General features: G+C 42.4%; 1 protein-coding gene across 2 annotated transcripts in view; it reads right to left on the minus strand.

The window, feature by feature from the left end:
* The window catches only part of HK2 (hexokinase 2), a 119,273-nt gene that overhangs the window by 52,010 nt on the left and 46,798 nt on the right, over positions 1–20,465 (minus strand). For both annotated transcript variants that reach the window (XM_033948003.1, XM_033948004.1), the window contains exons 4-5: positions 13,994–14,113; positions 4,859–4,954 (exon numbers count right to left, since the gene is read on the minus strand). In XM_033948003.1, coding sequence (XP_033803894.1) covers positions 4,859–4,954; positions 13,994–14,113 — 216 coding nt within the window. The remainder of the gene's footprint in view (positions 1–4,858; positions 4,955–13,993; positions 14,114–20,465) is intronic.

Here is a 20,465-nt window from a genome sequence, read left to right on the forward strand (position 1 = left end):
CTTATAAGGGAGCTGTAGGGAGGAGAAGTCATGGAACCCTTTTTGTGAAGTTCACAGCAGTGCCCTGTAAGGTACCCCACTATTTAGGTGCAGTCCATCACTTTGCAGACCCCTCCCATGTCCAACAGGGCTTGTTCTAGGCGTTTTGGACTTAGACGGAAAGTTGGACGAAAATGTGGTATAAAGATAGACGATTTAGTGGCTTGGACGATCAGATCAGCAGGACGTATAATTAGACGATTTTCAAAACGAAAAAAAAGTTGGACGTATCTTTCGAAAATGTCTTAAGTGGTTTTTTACTTTGGACGACTTGCGAGATGGACGTAAACGGACTTAGACGTCCCTTTCGATTATGCCCCTCTATGAGCTTGTGGTGAGCAGGCTCACTGACAGAGACCTCTGGAAGAAAAAATAATGTTTGAAAGGTACTTGGGGCAGTTTGAGAGGTAAGAGAAGATGCTGGATTGCCACAGGGGAGGGGAATAGTTTGAGAGGCAAGAGCAGATGCTGGATTGTTGGCTGGGGAAGGAACAGAGGAGAAAAATGCTGGCCTACTTATTTGGAGGGAGAGAAGGTGAATGCTGGACCATTGGGAGTGTGAAAAGTGAGAAATGCTGGATCACTGGAGGGGGTGGGGAAAAATAACAAATGCTGGACTAATAGTGTGTCTTGACAATTTTAAGGCTTCGTCAGGATGTTGCGAGATGAAAAAGGTTGAAAACCATTGTTCTAAGGAGTCCAGAACATAACCGTGCTGCATACTTAACACAGAACTTATAATATTTTGAGGAATTGTATTCTGTTTGAAATATTTTCCAGAGTAGAGAGAAAACCAGGAGTCCACCTAAAGAGAAGCTGTGAAGATACCAGGAGAAATAATTTTCCAGATACCACCAAGGAAATGAGAAAGAAAGCATCACCAGCAGATTCACAAAGAAACCTGCTACTACTAAAAATACACGATAGTTCAAAAAGTAGTAGACCAAGTTTTTCCAAACCATACAAATTTGAATTTAATGACTTTTCTTTCTGCTACTTCTTTTTGGCAGGTACACTTAACAGGTTTTAGAATAGGATGTGGGCAACCTTGGCCCCCAACCTAGTTGGGTTTTCAAGATTTTCCCATTGAATATGAATGAGATTTAAATGCACTGTCTCCACTATGCAAATAGATCTTATACATATTCATTGGGGAAACTCTGAAAATCCAACTGGGTCGAAGCCCTCAAGGACTGAAATTGCCCACCCTTGTACTAGAAATTAACCTCAAAGAAATTCAAGTTCAGGGGATAACAGTAGAGTAGAACTTTTCAGAGTGTCATTGGGCAATTAAGACTTTAGGGCTATGGCCTTCCCCATCCACCAAGACCTCTTAATCTTTCCAACCCAACAGAAGTTGGAAAAGATATAGAAGCATAGCAAAATAAATGATGGAAGATAAAAGACCTGTATGGTCCATGCAGTCTACCCAATAAGAGAGCCAGAGTTGTTTCTACCACTCTATGCAGATTACACTTCTCTATGCCTTGTTTGAAGTGTGAAGATCATTTTAAGTTTTGCTTTGACTCATAAAAACATAAGAACATAAGAAGTTGCCTCCGCTGAGGCAGACCAGAGATCCATCTTGCCCTGCGGTCCGCTCCCGCGGCGGCCCATCAGGCCTAATTGCCTGAACAGTGTCCCTGACTAATTTTGTAACTGCCTCTAATCCTCTTATCTAATCCCTATAACCTACCTCTTTCTATATAAGGATCCTCTGTATTTATCTCATGCATTGTTTTACTCAATCACTGTTATTGTCACCCCAGCTTCACTGGGATGGTATTTAAAGTATCTATCATACCATCCTGTCCAGGAAAAGTATTTCTTGATGTAATTCTTAAGTCTACCACCCTGTAACCCAATTCATGTCCTCTAATTCAACTGCTTCCTATTTCTGTGAAAAATGTATTTTATTTAAAAATCTGTTATCATTTCTCCATTGTTCCTCCTTTCCTTCAGGGTATACATATTCAGATCTTGAAGTCTCTTCTCATACATCTTTTGGCACAAACCCCATACCATTTTTGTTGCCTTTCTTTGAATTGTATCAGGTGTTACAGTATGTCCTTAACAAGATACATCCTCCAAAACAGAGCACAACATTCCAAATTGGACTTCACCAACAACAATTACAGGAGAATTAAACACCTTTCTGCTACTAGTTGTGTCTCCCTCTATGCAGCCTAGCATTTTTATGGCTTTGTCCACCACCTAGTCACATTGTTTTGCCACTTTGAGATCCTCAGACACTAAAATCAAACCAAGGTCCCTCTTCCTAGTCCATTGATATCAGCCTCTTTTCTCCTAGTACATACTGCTCCTTTGGATTTGTATATCCTAAGTGCATCACTCTGTACTACTTTACATTAATTTAACTGCCAAAACATTAGACCATTCTTCTAATTTTTGTAGATTATTTCTCATTGTCTATTCCTTTTGTGGTGTCCACTCTGCAGCAAGTACCACTATTAAAGTTTATGTTTAATAAAATGATATACCGTCTTGTCTTCTAAAAGCTAAAAGTGATTTACAATATATAAACACAATAAATTGCGAAAAGACAATGGCGTACCCAGAGTATGTGGCACCCGGGGCCCATCATTTTTTTGACACCCCCCTCCCCATCTATATGAAAAATATGATTTTTAGTAACAATCCACATATCGCACAACAAGAGTGTACCTAGGAAAAGGCAGCATCTTAAACAATGCAGTGAGCACTAGAACACCAACACATACATTGTAAAACTAAACAAGCCAGATCCCGCATAGTCAATTGATCCTGTAGTCAATGCCAACTGAAAACTATGTTCTTTTCATACACACAGAACAGAGATACACCCTCGCCCAATATGGAATAATCACAAACTAAAAATAGAAATATGTAGACAAAAGTTAAACTGAACCGCCAAGAAACCAGACCCTGGATACAATGCAACACCACAAAAACAGTAACACATGTCCTCTAATACAGTGCAAAATATAAAGACAGTAGATGTAAATTGAAAAAACTGATACATAGCAATCACCACTTTACAAATTAACAAATAAAAATAAAACAAATAATGAGAAATAAAAAAATACCATTTTATTGGACTAATCCCCGTAAGCTCGGTCCCCATCCCCGCAAACCACCTGATTCCATCCACACAAGCCTTGAATTGTTTATATTAAAGTATTAAAAGAAACAATATTCTATACAATTGTCAATTTATAAATCAGCGTCTTCTCCCCACTCTCTCCTCCCATTTCCCTTCAGCGTCCTCAGCCCACTCTCTCTCCACTTTCCTTCAGCGCACGCCCATAAAAACAAGCAAGTAATTTATATCATTTTCATTCTATTCATTCATAGAAATTAAAGTCTAAATAATACCAGTCACATAACAAAACATGATTTTACAAAAATAATTCTTCTCTCCCAAGTCCATGCCTTCTGTGTCCAAAAACCCATTCCATCCCCCACCTCAGCATCTCTTTCCCTCCCTTCCTCTCTCCCAAGTTCATGCCTTGTGTCCAAAACGCACTCCTTCCCCCCTTTTGTGTTCCGCGTTTGCCTCCCAGCCCATCTTTGCAACTTTCTCAGCAAAACGGAGCTCGAGCCGCGAGGCTTGTCTTCTGTTTCCTGCCTGCCCTGCCGTGCACAAATAGCCGACCGGAAGTATTCTCCGACGTCAACATTGACGTCGAAGGGCAGGCTTTGCTTAAGCCCTCCCTCTGACGTCAGCGCTGACATCGGGGAAGACTTCCAATCGGCTATATGTGAGCGGCAGGGCAGGTAGGAACAGAAGACGAGCCTCGCGGCTCGAGATGTATTTAACTCCGCGGGTCCCCCTTCCAGCTCTCTCTTGTGTACCCCCTTGGGGCATGCACCTGGGGCGGACCCCCCCCCCTAGGTACGCCACTGCGAAAAGAACAAAAAAGTTAGACAGGAGAGAATATACACTCAAATGACTAAATAGAAAAAGGGAAAGATGGGGCAGGGAAGATAGAAAAGAAAATCTACTGAGTACTGAGAGATCTCTGTGCTAATATGCAGGACCAGCCATCATCAAGGAGCAAAGTTAAAAGCTAATTAAAAATAAAGTGACATCAATTTCTTTTTAAAATTCTGAGGAGACAACTCTGACTTCAAGTGTGCTGGCAGAATGTTCCAGAGACTAGGCTCTAGGGAAAAGTTATATTGGAGGTGTCAAGAATATCTGTCTGGTCGGGGCAAAATAACTTTCCAAATCTGGCATGAGGAAAAACACTAAAAAGACACATCAAGTGTGAAAATTGACAGATTGCACTCAGTGTTCCACAGAAATTAAAGTTACCCCCCAAATAGTTCAATTCATTTCTCTAAGAGAAGCAGATTCTATAGCACCCTCCCGAATATTCTCACCCACAACCCTACTCAAACTACCTCTCCCTCCAAAACTACACAACCCACCTCTACCCCAACAACTATCCCTGTTCCCCCCTCCCCATGAAAAAATATGCCCCTCCCTTTACTCCTAGTCAAAAACACTCATGCATGAAGGGGTTGGAAAGAATTTATGAACTTGTATACTTTATAGGGTTGTTGTATACTTTATAAGAATTTGTTGTATACTTTATAGGGTGGCAAAATTCCACCCCTAGTGATTCAAACTGGGAGTATCACTGATATCACTGGGAGATGTGTGGTATACCCTACTGGGTACTGCAATCCTGAGTTTGCTTGCTCTAGCATCTACCACAGAACACATTGTACATTCTCTTTACCAACTTTTGTCAAATGTTGGAATATAGGAATTTGTAAGTTTCATTTTACCTCGCACAGGTATAATACTTACCCCACGCTTTTTGATTGCCTTTCTTAGAAGTGAAACTACATCCTTTCCCTCCACGCCAGTGGCCTTGAATCCCTTTGTCCAGCAAACAAGGATGCTCTAGAAATACATTAAAAGGTATTGGTAAGATGTAGTCAAGTAACAGTTTCCATTTTAAAAATGTATATGCTATTGGATAGATGTACAGTTTTACCTCTCCATCATCCAGGGTATTAGGCTTCCACTGCTTTCAATAAATTCTTCTGTTTTCATGTTTAAGCACTAGTTTACATCTTGTCCCCCACCCCACAATGATGTAAATTTTCTTTTTCCTCAGGGGCCAGATGGGTCAGAGGAAGCCTCTGAAGTAGGTAGCATATAGATATTGCTGCGCTGCCGTTAATGTCTAAACCAGTGGTTCCCAACCCTGTCCTGGAGGAACACCAGGCCAATTGGGTTTTCAGGCTAGCCCTAATGAATATGCATGAAGCAAATTTGCATGCCTATCACTTCCATCATATGCAAATCTCTCTCATGCATATTCATTAGGGCTAGCCTGAAAACCCGATTGGCCTGGTGTTCCTCCAGGACAGGGTTGGGAATCACTGGTCTAAACAACTTTTAAGATACAAGGGAATGGCCAAAGAAAGGAAATGAAGGGAGAGATGTCAATCATGCTTCTGACAATTAATTTTATTAGCCATGATTACTTTTAAAAAAATTGCAACTATTAAATAACACATTAATCATAGCATACAGAGATTAGGTTCTTACCTTCCTAATATCTTTTCTAGTAGATAGATGTATCATTCAGGAAGGACGGGTAATATCCCCATGCTCACGAGCCATGCAAAAGGAATCCATTCTAGCTTTTGAATCCCTCCTCTTTCTTTAGAGAGCTCTGCTGCCCTCTTCAGTTTGTAGAAAAGCAGGCAATAGTCCAATATAAAAACACATGTGAAAGAGAGGTACAGGGAAACTCCCTGAACTACAACTCTGTTCTGCTCTGAAAATATAACAAACATGCTAAACATTGCCATTGAACAAGAGAAGCATCAAAACAATCATGTCAAAGAGCAACATTTATGGAGCTCAAGTATTACCCCCAATGCAATATAGCAATAGATTATTCTTCATATCCTTGAGGTCTGACTGACATCCAAATTTCAGTTTGGACTCAATTTTCTGATTGAGACAGTAGGCAGGCACAGGAGATAACTGACAGGGTGGGGCTCCAGAATGACACACCTATTTGATCTAATAAATCGTACCTTCCAAAGATCAAGAAAGCTCTTTCACACCCCTGATTCTACTTGATCTCCCATAGTTAAGTTTCTATCTAAAAGCACCCCAAGAATGCTAATGGTATGAAGTATCCAATACAATTCACCCTTCAGTAATAAACTCTCTATTACATACTTAGTAGGGGTGGCATAAAAATTGGTTTTCTTAGGATTAAGAACCAATTTTAACTCCTTTGTCGGGTTTTCAACTCAAGAAAAGAACCTATCTACTAGAAAATATATTGACAAGGTAAGACCCTAATCTCTTTTTCTAATGTGTCATTTTGGACAGATAGGATGTACAAAAGCAATCCCAGAAATCTAGGGCAGGACCATTGTGCCAGCTCATAACACTGAGGACCAAAGGCAGAGTCCTCATTTGCTGCTACATCTACTTTGTAAAATTTGGAAAATGTATATACAGTGGACCAAGTCACTACCCTACAAATCTCCTCAGGCAAGACCATCCAAGTTTCCGCCCATGAAGAAACCACGCTTCTAGTCGAATATGCCTGTACAGAGACTGTCCAAGGTGACTTTTTTCTAGAGGCAATATATGCTGACAAAATGGTCCTATGGATCCATCTGGAAATCATGGCCTTGGAAACCGGTATGCCAAGGCTAGCTTGACTATTGAGCACAAAAAGATAAGTCAGATAGCTTGAACTCATTGGTGACCTCAAGATATCATAGAAGCACTTTTCCCACATCCAACTTTTTCAGAATTCAGTCCTTCTTAGAATCTATGGACTGGAACACCAGTATCTGGTCTCTTGATTGACATGAAAAGCCAAAACAACCTTTGGCAAAAAGGACGGAATGGTACTCAAAGAAACTCTGGCTTCTGTGAACTTGAGGAAAGGTTTTCTGCATGAAAGAGCCTATAGCTCTGAGACTCTTCTCACTGAGGTAATAGCCACAAGAAAAACCATCTTGAATGTCAGAACAATCAAGTATGTTTCCTTCAGCAACTCGTATGGAGCCTGAATGAAACCTTGCAAAACCTTATTAAGGTTCCATGAAGAAAATGGGTGTTTTCCCAGGGGCCTGAGCTGCAGCATCCCCTTTAGGAATCTGGCTACGTCTGGATGAGGCAGCAATGAAGCCTTATGTTCTAGAGCCCTGCTACTTGGAATCTGAGGGATGCCACTGTAAGACGCTTGTCAAGGCCAGCCTGGAGGAAGGCTAACACCATGGAGATCAGATAATTGATAGGCTCCACCTTCTCTTTAATGCACTTGTGCTGAAGGTTTCCCATGCCTTGGCATAAGCAGAGACCATCGTAGGTTTTTTGGCTCTGAGCAGAGTAGCAATAACCACCTCTGAGTATCCCTTGTGCACTAATGCCACACGTTTAAGAGCCATAAGAGCAAAGCGATCCAGATCTTCTATGACCATTGGTCCCTGAGAAAGGAGATCCAGCTGTATTCACAGACTGAGACTTGCACCACTCTGAAAATGCATAGGTCTGCGTACCACAGCCTGCGGGGCCAATCTGGAGTTATGAGAATGACTGTTCCCTGATGGTTTACAGTCCTGTAGAGTATCTAGCCTGTCATGGGACACGGAAGAAACAAGTACAAGAGCTCACTCTTCGGTGAAGGCTGGACAGAACGTCCAAACCTGCACTTCTGGGCTCAGATCTTTGACTAAAGACTCAGTCCAACTTCTTGTTTCTTGCTGTCGTTATCAGATCAAATGTTGGGCAACCTCAGCACTGAACAATGGATTAGAAGGCTGCTGCAGCCAGAATCCATTCTCCTGTGTCTGTCTGCTGAGAAAATCGGCCTGGGCATTGTCCACTCCCACTACATGCACTGCTGAAAAGCTCCTGGAGATGAAATTCCACCCACCTGAATAATAAGCAGGCCTCCAGATTCAACTATGCACTCTTTGTGTCTTCCTGGCAATTGCTACTGCAGTGGCGTATGTCATTGTCCAAGAAGACTCGGACCGCTTGCCCCTCCAGACTCTTCTACAGCCTATGCAACAACAATTGAATGACTTCCATTTTAACATTAACATCTAACTCGCTATTCCCCTGTTATCCCAAAATTCATAAAGATAAAAATATATATAAAAATATTAGTCCTAACATGTTAATTGACCACTTTCTTTGGGAGGCTGACCAATGCCCCTGATCAAGAATCCGTTACAGTGGAGTCCTCTAGCCAAACAGACTGGTATCCATTGTCACAATTACCCATGAGACTTATTCTGAAGGTCATGCCCCTTGATAACACCTGTGGACGGAGCCACCAGCTCATACTGGCCCGGGCTTCCAAAGTCCACAGCAGAGATATCTGCAGGGAGCCTGATAGAGGTGACCACCTCGATAGCAACGCTCTCTAGAGAAGACATATGTGAAACTTCACTCATGGGACCATGTCTATCGTGGGTGCCATAGAGCCTAGCATTCGGAGGTAGTGCCACGTGGATAGAGCTGATTTAGACAATAAGCTCATTATCTCAGTACAAAGCTTCTGTCTGCATGCTTCTGGATGGAAGACGCAACCTGCTGCCATGTTGAAGAAGACTCCCAGGTATTCTAGGGAATGGGATGAAATCAGTTGTCTCTTTCTGAAATTCACTATCCAGCCCATGCTCTATAGGACCATGAACACGTGAGCCACTACGTGTTCTCCTTCCTGGAACGATGGGGCCCTGATCAGCCAGTCATCCAGATACGGATGAACTAACAAGCCTATCTTGAATACATGGGCAGCTACCACCACCATCATCTTGGTAAACTGTCGCCAGTCCAAAGGGAAAAGTCAAGAACTGGTAATGATTTTCCAGGACATGAAATTTCAGAAATTTTCTGTGCTCTAGAAAGATGGGAATGTGCAGATAGGCCTCTGTCAAATCCAGCAAGGCCAGAAATTCTCTCAGTGCCATTGCCACTATGATTGATTGAACTGTCTCCATGCGAAAGTGGCACTTTCAACACTGTATTTATGTGTGTAATATTCAGAATGGGTCTCCAATCATCTGAGCCTTTATTGGGCAAAACAAAGAACATGGAGTATCTGCCTGAGCCTGAATGTTTGGGAAGCAAACACAATGGCTTGAATATCTAGCAGCCTCTGAACCGTAGATGTGACCTTCCTTGATTTCTCTGGTCGCCCCATCAGGGAGTTCACAAACCAACCAGTCTGTTAAGGGCTGGGCAAATTTAAGCTTATAATCACTCTGAATGATGTCCAGCACCCAAAGGTCTAATGAGATCTGTGCCCAGGCCTCTGCATACTTTGAGAGCCAGCCCACTATCTTCAGGAGAACTGCTCTAGATCTGGCATCATTGCGTAATGAAAACTGGAGGCTTGACCCTGCATGGGACCTGAAAATTTCTGACTGGTTCCCTGGAAGGATCTCCGAGAGGAGGCTCCACCTGAGTACTGTTGAAAGCACCTGGAGCCACAAAAACTAAATCACCCGGAGCCATCAAATACAGCTGAGCCATTGTCTTGGCCACTTTAAGGAACCCTTCAGGAGCATTCCAATGCTCCATGACTAATACACTGGTATCAGGATGCCAGAGAAATGAAGACTGGGATCTCACTTCACTCATTATAGAGCAGGGAGAAGAGGGGATCCACTAGGAATCCAAGTTTAACTCCTGTAAAAAGTCTGCAATAAGCTCTAATAGAGCTGAGGGTCTGAACAGCCGGCAAACTGTGGGGTCATCCCCTTGATCAAGGGCCACCACTGTATCTTATGCACTCGCACAGGCCTGTGATCCTGCATCTCCCAACAGGGAGGGTCACTCTGTGACAGTAAAGGCATACAAATAGATTCCTCACTGTCTGAGTCTCCCTCAGAAAGGCCCAATGGATGCTGTCCAGGCTCCGACACCAAGGCAGAGATGCCCTAGGAGCCCAAGCTTCCTTGCACGCCTCCTGGTGCACTGTCAGACTTCCCCTGGGGATCTCGTCCAACAAGATAAGTTCTCCACATCAGATTAACAAATTCTGGAGAAAATACTGTATTAGGCAGAATAGAGTCTCCTTTAGAAGTTTATAATACTAACGAGCCTTCTAAAGGAGATTCTATTCTGCCTAATCTCTTGGGATCCGCGGCCTCCATGTTCCTGTGCTTAGAATGACTGCCATTCTGGGGCTCTGAAAAGGATTTACTACCCACTGATAGACCCCCTCCCCGACCATTCTTCAGCCCTAAAGAGTAAAGGGGAGGCTAAACCAGCCACTCTCACCCTGCTTCACGTAATGCGTGGCATATGGTACAAAGGTGTTCTTCAGGTACCAGCCCAGCCCAGCCCAAACATGGAATGAATTGAGGGTAAATAAACCTAATGACTCCATCCCAGCCAGTTTTGAGCCAAAATGAGGTGGATTTGAAGGTTCTGGAGAACTTTGGGGGGAAAAAAAAAAAAATCAGGAAATCCAAGATGGCCACTGCAGCAGCATTTTGGCACCAAAAAATGGCTCCAAAATACTTTGACTAAAACAACAAAACCAACGATTTTAGGATTTTGGAGGTGGGGACACCTAAGGGAAGGGACAGAAACCTTAAAAAATGGTTTTAAAGATCCCCCCACCCCGATTTTTCTAATATGCTGTGACCCGTGCTGGAAATGTGCTGCAGCCTACCTTAGCTCCTAAGTTAGCTGGATCTGGGAGAAGAAATCACTGCATCAAATGAACCTTTCCTCCAACACTGAATCTTCAGGCTGCCAGTCAGATTGATGTCTGACTGAGCCTCGAAACCCCGCAGAGAAGAAAGGCACCCTGTGGAGCCCTGCTGAACCCCCTATAGATGCCTGACAGTTTGCTCTCAAACCCCTGTAACATAGTAGGCAACCAATGCTATAAGGGAAATGGACCCCAGAAAAAAAAGTTTCTGTAGGCTAACCAACAGGTACTACAGAAAGATTGGCCTATCGGCTGCAGACCTCAATCTGCTTCTTCTCCATGCAGGCAGAAAAAAAAGAAATAAGAAATAATCAGAGCATATCCGAAAGATGCCTTCCATCTCACTTGATGAAGGAAAAACTGAAAGGGGCAGCAGAACCCTCCAATGAAAGAGGAGGGATTCAAAAGCTGGAATGGATTCCTTCTGCATAGCTCACGAGCATGGGGTATTACCCATCCATCCAGAATGGCACACCTATTTTAACAGAATAGCATTATTCATTTATATTATTTTTCTGGTACCAAAGTGCAAAAATAATTTCTCTGAAGTTATTTAGAATCATTGATCATTGTAACATTTTCTAAAATGAAACCAGATGGATGCAACATTATGCTTGTCAGGGGCAGATGGGAATTGTGTGTTGAAGAGGGGGGCAGTTTTCATAAAACCTAGATAGCTAAGTTATTAAGCTAGAGCAGGGATTTTGAGAATTCTCTCTTAAGAAACTATGAATAGCCATACTGGGTCAAATCATTGGTCCATCTAGTCCAGTATCCTGTTTCCAACAATGGCCAATCCGGGTCATAAATACCTGGTAGAAATCTAGTTTTACTACAATTCTTATCAGCTTATTCAGCTGATGAGAATTGACATTTTTGGGGTGTGGGGGGTGATGGGGTCAGGAAGAGATGGTAAATTTCAGTTTCCAAATATACATTGACACTTGGTTCACATTCCATCAACACATATAGTAACGTGCAAGTTATTTGAATACTTTTTACCCACATAACTTTCAGCATACTTTCACTGAGAAACAGAGGATTTTTGAAAATTAGCTTAACACACACACTCATATTGGTACAAAAGTATTTTTTCATTAGGCAGCTCACCAAAAACTGCTCCCTTTATAAGTGTGCCTCAGTATACCCAGCTGCTACTGAGCAATTATAAATATTAGTCTTCCTAGTCTTAACACCACTTTAGGAGGCCATTCTACAGGATAGATTACAGCAGCGGTCTCAAAAACGCGGCTCACGGGCCACATGTGGCTCTCCAGGTGTTATTTGTGGCCCGCGGTCTGGACGTGATCAACAGCATTCCTCTTCCCCTTTCCCTTCCTTTTGGTGGAGCAGCATGTCTGGCCGGCTCGTTCCGTTCAAAGCCGCGGGTTGGCGGATCCTCGCGCTATCCACTCCTGCATCGGAAGCCTCTCTGACGTCACAACAGAGAGGCTTCAGACGTAGGCGCGGATCTCGCAAGGAGCTGCCACCCGCGGCTTTGAACGGAACTAGCCATCCAGACACACTGCTGCTCCACAAGGAAGAGAACGGAAGGGGAGGGGAAAGAAAGGGGGACCCTAGGGAAATGCTGCTGCTGCTATACAGGGAAAGGGAGGGAAAAGGGATGAGAAATGCCTCTCCTGCACAGGAAAGGGGGAAGGGAAATGCTGCTTCTGTTGCTGCTGCACCCAATTGGGGAAAGAGAGGGAAGGAAGGAGAAGGGAGAGGAGAGGAACAAGAGAAGAAGCCAAGTTCATGGGAGGGAAGGAAGGAAAGGAGATATCAGACCATGGAGGGGGAGGGAGAGATGCCAGGGCATGGGGGAAGGGAAGGAGACAGATGCCAGACTAGGGGAAAGGAAGAAAGGAGGGAGGGAGAGAAAGGAAGGAAAGAGATGCCAGACCATGGAAATAGGACGGAAGAAGAGAGAGATAGGAAGGGAAGGGAAGACATGGAAACATAGATTTTGAAAAGAAAGCAGAAAATTGAACATTAAGTTAATGCCAAAGATGGATGCAAGGCAGAAAGTGAAGACGGAGAGAAAAACAGTCAAAAGACAAGAAGGCCCTGGAAACATAGTTGAAAGCACAGAAAAATAAAGTCACCAGACAACAAAGGTAGGGAAAATGATTTTATTTTCAATATAGTGATTGAAATGTGCCAGTTTTGAGAAAGAAAAGATATTAAACTTTAAATGTGAGGGCTGCAGAAATAATAGAGTTCTTGGAGGGTCGCAGAAAAAATAGTTAATGTCTTATTAAAGAAATGACAATTTTGCATGAGGTAAAACTCTTTATAGTTTATATATCTTTCCTTTTAACTGTTAAAGGAAAGTTTTATAAACTATAAAGAGTTTTACCTCATGCAAAATTGTCATTTCTTTAATAAGACATTAACTATTTTTTCTGCGGCCCTCCAAGTACCTACAAATCCAAAATGTGGCCCCGCAAAGGGTTTGAGTTTGAGACCACTAGATTACAGTGTGCTCTTAGATCCCCACCACCACCACCACCACCATCACATCCATCCCACCTAATGATGATTTCCAGTAAATTCTTTAATACGATAAAGCATTATAAGAGTGCCAGTGCCAAGATTAGGTAGAGACCATTATAAAGAACAAAATTACAGCATGAATTAATGAGACAAAGACAACACGGATTTAGTCAAAGAAAATCTTGCCTCAGCAATCTGCTACATTTTTTTCAAAGGCGTGAATAAACATGTGAATAAATGCGAGTTGGTTGATATTATGTATCTGGATTTTCAAAAGGCATTTGAGAAAATACTTCATGAAAGGATACTGAAGAAATCAGAAAGTCATGGGATAGGAGGTAAATGCCCTATTGTGGAATAAGTTTGGTTAAAGAATAGAACACAGAGAGTAGGGTTAAATGGTCAGTATTCTCAATGAAGGTGGCAAGGGGGTCTGTGATGTGGACTGCTGCTTTTTTAACATATTTAGAGATGGGAACAGCTAGTAAGAATTAAAATTTGCTTACAATACAAAGTTATTCAGAGTTATTATATCACAAAAGGATTATGAAAAATGCCATGACTGGGAGACTTGCCCAGGGTCACAAAGAGTAGTGCTGGGATTTGATCCCACAGCCTTAGGGTGCTGAGGCAGCAAATCTAACCATTAGGCCACTCCTCACTTCCCAAAAAATATAAATTATATCCTGCACTGATCCTTGTACAACTCAAGTTAAATATTTCCTTACCTCATCCAGCTTTGTCTGATGACAGGGAAAAGAAAAAGTAAATCCAAGGGGCAATTTCTTATCCTTAATGTGCAGATTCTCCATAAAATTGGCCAAACACTCCGCAATATGGTCAAAAAGCTAGAAAAAGATAAGATTTTTTTTTTGTGATTTCAGCTTATGTGAGCAGATCTACCCTCTGAATCTTCAGGTTATTAAAGTTATCAACATCCAACAATCTCACAATAAAAGAATCTGATGTTGCTACATATTATCTGAATTATGCCTCCTGTGTGTTCACTCTCTGATTTCAGGCATGAGCTAGTTGAGACTCCAGGGTATTCTACAAACAGCTCAAGGGCTGCAAGAAACATATGGTCTTCTGTCCAAATACATGTCTAACTCTGTAATATGCATTCTATTTATCTTGAAACTTCGCTAAGAAAGATTACCTCAAATAATCTTCTTTCTTGTAGATGCATTTAGTGATCCTGAACTGTAGGGTTTTGCATCTGAACCTGCAAATTGCTTGCAGAAAACTGTCAATCTTCTTTTCAACTCCACCTCCTTCCGAGGGAGCTTCTCCCAGCCCCTCAGTTCATACAAAATCAATCAAGTAGCACTGTAACGAAAGACAAAACTGGAAGGAGGGAAATAAGGAAGAAACCCTGACAGTACAATCCTGTTCTGCTCTGTAACAAACATTACACATTCAAGTAGCTGCTATAAAACAGATACAAAAGCATGTGCAACCTGATTATAGAGCTTGCAGCTACTCATACGTCCCACTATCCAGTAGAGACTCGAAGTAGACTACATACTCTTGAGAATGTTCCTTTAGTTTTAGGCTTTTTTTTATTTTTTTTTTAAATTCTCTCAGCTCACCTGAGAGTTTTCTAGCTCCAGACTGATTCCAAGACAGAAGGCAGGTGAAGCCCACACGTATAGGGCAGGGCTTCAGGACAACTAGACACATCAACAAGAAAGAAGATTATCGAGATAAGAACTTAATCTTTTTTCTAGAAACATAGAAACAGACGGCAGATAAGGGCCACGGCCCATCTAGTCTGCCCACCCCAATAACCCTCCCCTACCTTTCTCTGTGAAGAGATCCCACGTGTCGATCCCATTTTGACTTAAAATCAGGCACGCTGCTGGCCTCAATTACCTGTAGTGGAAGATTATTCCAGCGATCAACCACCTTTCGGTGAAGAAGTATTTCCTGGTGTCACCGTGTTGTTTCCCGCCCCTGATTTTCCACGGATGCCCTCTTGTTGCCGTGGGGCCTTTGAAAAAGAAGATATCCTCTTCCACCTCAATACGGCCCGTGAGATATTTGAACGTCTTGATCATGTCTCCCCTCTCTCTGCGTTCCTCTAATGAGTATAGCTGCAATTTTTCCAGCCGTTCTTCATATGGGAGATCCTTGAGTCCCGAGACCATCCGGGTGTCAAGGATCTCCCGTATGAAGAACGGCTGGAAAAATTGCAGCTATACTCACTCGAGGAACGCAGAGAGAGTGCAATGTGTCTAGTGCACCTGAACCATAGGGAAATACCAAAGCAGTCCCCAGAATCTAGGGCAGGCCCACTAAGCCTGCCTTCAGAACGGAGAACCTAAAAGTCACAACTTTCTTAGCTGCTATGTCCACCTTATAGAACCTGATGAAGATTTGGAGGATAAACCATGTAGCTAGTCTCCACGCATGAGGTAGAAAGTGGAGTGCACTTTAAATGTGATCAGCAGCTGCTTCCCAAAGCCCAAAAATGTAGAAGAAATGGCTGTTTTAATCCATCTGGACATCAAGGCTTTAGAAGCCAGCCTCCCTTTCTTGGCATGACTGGTCAGAACAAAAAGGTGATTTGACAAACATAACTCATTGGTAACCTTGAGGTACTAGAGGAGAGCTTGCTTGACATCCAGCAAATGCAATGTTTTATCCTTTTTCTTCAACCCTATAGGGTAGAAAGTGGGCAAATGTACTTCCTGAATAACGTGGAAGGCCAAGACACTGGTTCAGCTTCAGTGGACTCTTCTTGAAGGTGACAATCCATCCCAAGTCTTGGAGAAGTTGCATGACTCTCTAAACCACCAGTTCGCAGTCTACCTTCCTCCTTGAACAGAGCTCTGATGAGCCAGTCCAAATATGGGTGTACTTGGATCCCGGCCTTGCAGAGGTGTGCTGCCACTACTATCATCACCTTGATAAAAGGTGTGAGGTGTCATTGCTAGGCCAAAGGGGAGTGTCGGGAATTGAAAATGCTGCTCCAAAATGCTCCTATATGGGGTGAATTATACCTCCTGTGGGCTAGGAAAATGCAAATGCAGAGATAGGCCACCAACAAATCAAGAAGGTAAGAAATCCCCCTAGTGCTACAGCTGCTATGACCAAGCAAACGAACTCTATGCAGAAATGCAACACTTTAAGGACTGCACTGACTGACTTGAGATCCAAAATTGGCCTCTAGTCCTCTCAGCCTTTTTTTTGGCATGATGAAATATGAGTATCTGCCTGAGCCAGAATCTTCATCCAGAACTGGTCTTTGGCACAAATATCCTTTAGCACTGTTGCCCGAACTGAGGGTTCTCTCCAGTCGGTTGGTCAGAAAATCTACAAAGCAATCTGGAAGGGGGGCACAGAATTCAATTTTGCAACCATCCTGAACATCTAGGACCCAGTAGTCTGCGCCAATCTGAGCCCAGACCAACCAAAAGGCTGACAGCCTGCCCCAATTGGGGGGGAGGGGAGGAGGCTTGGTGTCTGACCTGGCATCATTGTGATTTTGATGAGACTGGGGTGGAGAGAGAGCCTAAAGCTTGCAGTCTCCTACCTCCGCTGGACCTCTGACATAATCCCTGAAAGGACTTCTGCATTGCTTGGTCTGCCACATAAGACGGAATCTTCAAGAGCCTCAATTGCCCCATCCCAGACCCCGCACTGTCTGGGGTCTGCTGTCTGGCAAGGCCTTGGGATGATGGCCCATAGAACTTGTCATCAGGAAACCCAGACCCTTGCCAAATATCATCTGCCTATGAAAGTGGAGTCTGCTCATCATGGCTTTAGAGGCACAATCTCCTGCTCACTGTCTAATCCAGAGCATCCACTGAGAAGAGATCACAAAGGCTGACACCTTGCTCATAACTCTGATAATATCATAGAGTGTCCGCTATATAATTCACCCCAGATAGAATCATTTAGGGATCATCATAGACCTCCAGACCCAAGGCACCATGGGTAGGGTTACCAGACTTCTGGATTTCCCCAGACATGTCATTTTGGTGGTATATCAGGGCATCTGGGTGGCTTTCCTATTTGCCCTCATTTGTCCAGGTTTCAACATTTAGGGGGTGCTGCAGTAGCAATGAAGGGCGGCAGTCTGTAGCGGGCCACAACCTGCTGATTGACACACACACACAGTGAAATCTCAACTTTTGGGCCTCCTAAAAGCAGTGGTGTGAGAGACAAGAGATAGAAAACTGTAGGGAGACAGTAAAAAGAGGGAAATTGAAGACTATAGAGTAAGAATGAATGAATGGAGGGAGATAAATAAACTGAAGAAGACAGAAGGTAAGAGGAAAAAAACTAATGTTAGAGATATGAGGAAAGACTAAAACAGTTAGGGCTCTTCAGCTTGGAAAAGAGACGGCTGAGGGAAGATATGATTGAAGTCTACAAAATTCTGAGTGGAGTAGAACGGGTACAAGTGGATCGATTTTTCACTCCGTCAAAAATTACAAAGACTAGGGGACACTCGATGAAGTTATAGGGAAATACTTTTAAAACCAATAGGAGGAATTTTTTTTCACTCAGAGAATAGTTAAGCTCTGGAAAGCGTTTGCCAGAGGATGTGGTAAGAGCAGATAGAGTAGCTGGTTTTAAGAAAGGTTTGGACAAGTTCCTGGAGGAAAAGTCCATAGTCTGTTATTGACAAAGACACAGGGGAAGCCACTGCTTGCCCTGTATCGGTGGCATGGAAAATTGCTACACCTTGGGTTTTGGCCAGGTAGTAGTGACCTGGATTGGCCACCGTGAGAACAGGCTACTGGGCTTGATGAACCATTGGTCTGACCCAGTAAGGCTATTCTTATTTTCTTATGTTAGATGTAGTAGAGGAGATGAAGACGACAAAAGGTGAGAGGAAAAAACGAATGTTAGCGATAGGTGTAGTAGAGGAGATGAAGACGACAGAAGAAAGCAGAAAGCAGAGACTGAGACCAACATGATTAGAAAAGTAGAAAAAAGGATTGTATTTTTAATTTTGAATAATGTACAAAACTCACAACTGAAAGGCTGATATATCATAAGGTAGAGCATGGGGGCAGTGCAAAAAAGGATGGGGTGCAATTATAGCTTGCTAAGGTCCTGACTGCACACTGCAGCCAACCGCCTAGGGGAGGGGTGAAGCAGGGGTAGACTGGGGCTTCTTTTTTATCTTCTCCCAGGCAGAGGTCCCAACAAGTGGGAACCTTTGAGCACCAAGCCTACAATTGAACACTTAGAAAAATACCTCAAAATAATAAAACTGCAGAGCAGAGCAGAAACACTTCTGAACAACTTGCTTGTAGAAAACAAACTAAGGGGACAGGTGCAGCTCACTAGGAAGGAGATGGAGTTGAAAAGATGATTGATAGTTTTCTGCAAGAAATTTGCAGGTTCAGATGCAAAACCCTATGGTTCAGGACCACTAGAGAGATGAACTCATACCAAAAGCGTATTCACAACCCTTTATTATTCTACTGCATATGCCCTTTGATCCCTAATTCTTTTTTTCATTTCATAATCAACATATCACAAAGAAACCTTTCACCACTCCCCCAATTCCAATATTTTGCAACTCTTCTAAAGAAAAATTAATATATTTAATACCCATTGTGCATCCAGAAATGAAAGGAGATATACAGATAGGACAGTGTTTGCATTTTGGTAAAACTTGCAATAGTTCTGTACTCATGTAAAATTACATTATTGGTGCAGTGACATATGCATCATTGTAATTCACATAACATCCAATATTAGTTTGCCAGCATGCTGTTGGCTTTATAGGCAAGGCTAAAATATAATTTGGCTTCTTTGAACTCTGATGTAACATCAACCCTCAGCAAGTTTAGTTTTAAGAAAAAATATGCAGTAAAATATATTCCTATCATAGCTCAGTGCTATGTATCATCTAAGGGACACATCTGAGGGACAGTCAGTCAGTTGGTTTTTCAACATCTCTCTAATGAATAAACATGCCTGTCACCTCCATTTTATGCAAACCTCTGTCATGTATAGTCATTAGAGAAATCCTGAAAAAAGTGCCCCGGGACAGGATTAAGAACCACTGATCTAGAGCATACTGCTAACACAACTCCTTAATGAAAGGGGAAAACATTTCCAATCTTTTTGTATAGCATCCTTTTTTTCTTTGCCAGCACATTATTATATTTATAATGCTGACATACCAGATGCCACCAAATGTCATCCAAGTTAGAATTATCTTTTCAGTTGGCTAGCAACAGTTTTAATGCCAAGGCCAGAAAGAAGATATCGTGTAACCATGCTTCTTTCCACCTTGGTAAGCACTGAGAAGATAGCAAACCAGATAGAGATCTGGAAAGCACAAGTTAACAGTTCTTATAGAGGTAGCACCATACAGATCCATTTCCCAATAACATGCCAGAATGCTTCAGCAATGGTCATCCAAGGTGCCAGTTTTACATAAAAACCGACTGAGACAGTAATACAAACAGGGAGGTTTTCAATCCAGCTGCTGAAAACAACTGCCATTATTACCTACATGAATGTTTTTAAAGCAATTGTTGAAGAAAGAGGTACAATAAGGAGGTAATATTTGACTCCTTTCTCAAATTTGTGAATCAATGAACCCAAACTGGATTGGATATAATGATAATTTAACTTACTAGGGAGACCAAACTCCTGCTGTAGGTTATTATATGATTTGAATTTTCCTCCATATACCACAGACCTCTGCCAGGAATTGACCATCCTGTTTTGTACAGTGAACTCCAAAACAATGCTGTAAGGAAATGCTCTGTTGGGTAACACAATCCCTTTCAACATACCTTAAATATCTAAAAAGTGGATTCCATTATGGTAAAAGGTCCTCAATAGTATTTCAGTGGGAATCAGGTCCAGCAAATATTTTACAGCAGCTTAGTAACAGGGTCCCCAATAAGTTTATTGGGAGCCCTGTTTATTGCAGTGCCTACTAAGAATTAAAGAGGTGCATCCTACAGCTTCCCATAGGAGGTATTCTGTTTCCAGGATGAACTCATTTTGGGGAAATAAATGAACTTATCAGGTTTTGCAATGCACCTCTAATTTCCCTTATCCTTCATTCCTTCTTTTTTTTTTTTTTTAAAGAAAGAGTCAGACTTTCAGATGAAGCTGAATTGGTATGTTGTGTCAACTTATATCCAGCCAGATCCTCACATATCGGAGTTCTAGGCGGGTTACAATTAGCATATAGCTTTACAAAAGCTTATAAAC

This window comes from Geotrypetes seraphini, chromosome 6, assembly GCF_902459505.1.
Source record: "Geotrypetes seraphini chromosome 6, aGeoSer1.1, whole genome shotgun sequence".
Taxonomy (NCBI): domain Eukaryota; kingdom Metazoa; phylum Chordata; class Amphibia; order Gymnophiona; family Dermophiidae; genus Geotrypetes; species Geotrypetes seraphini.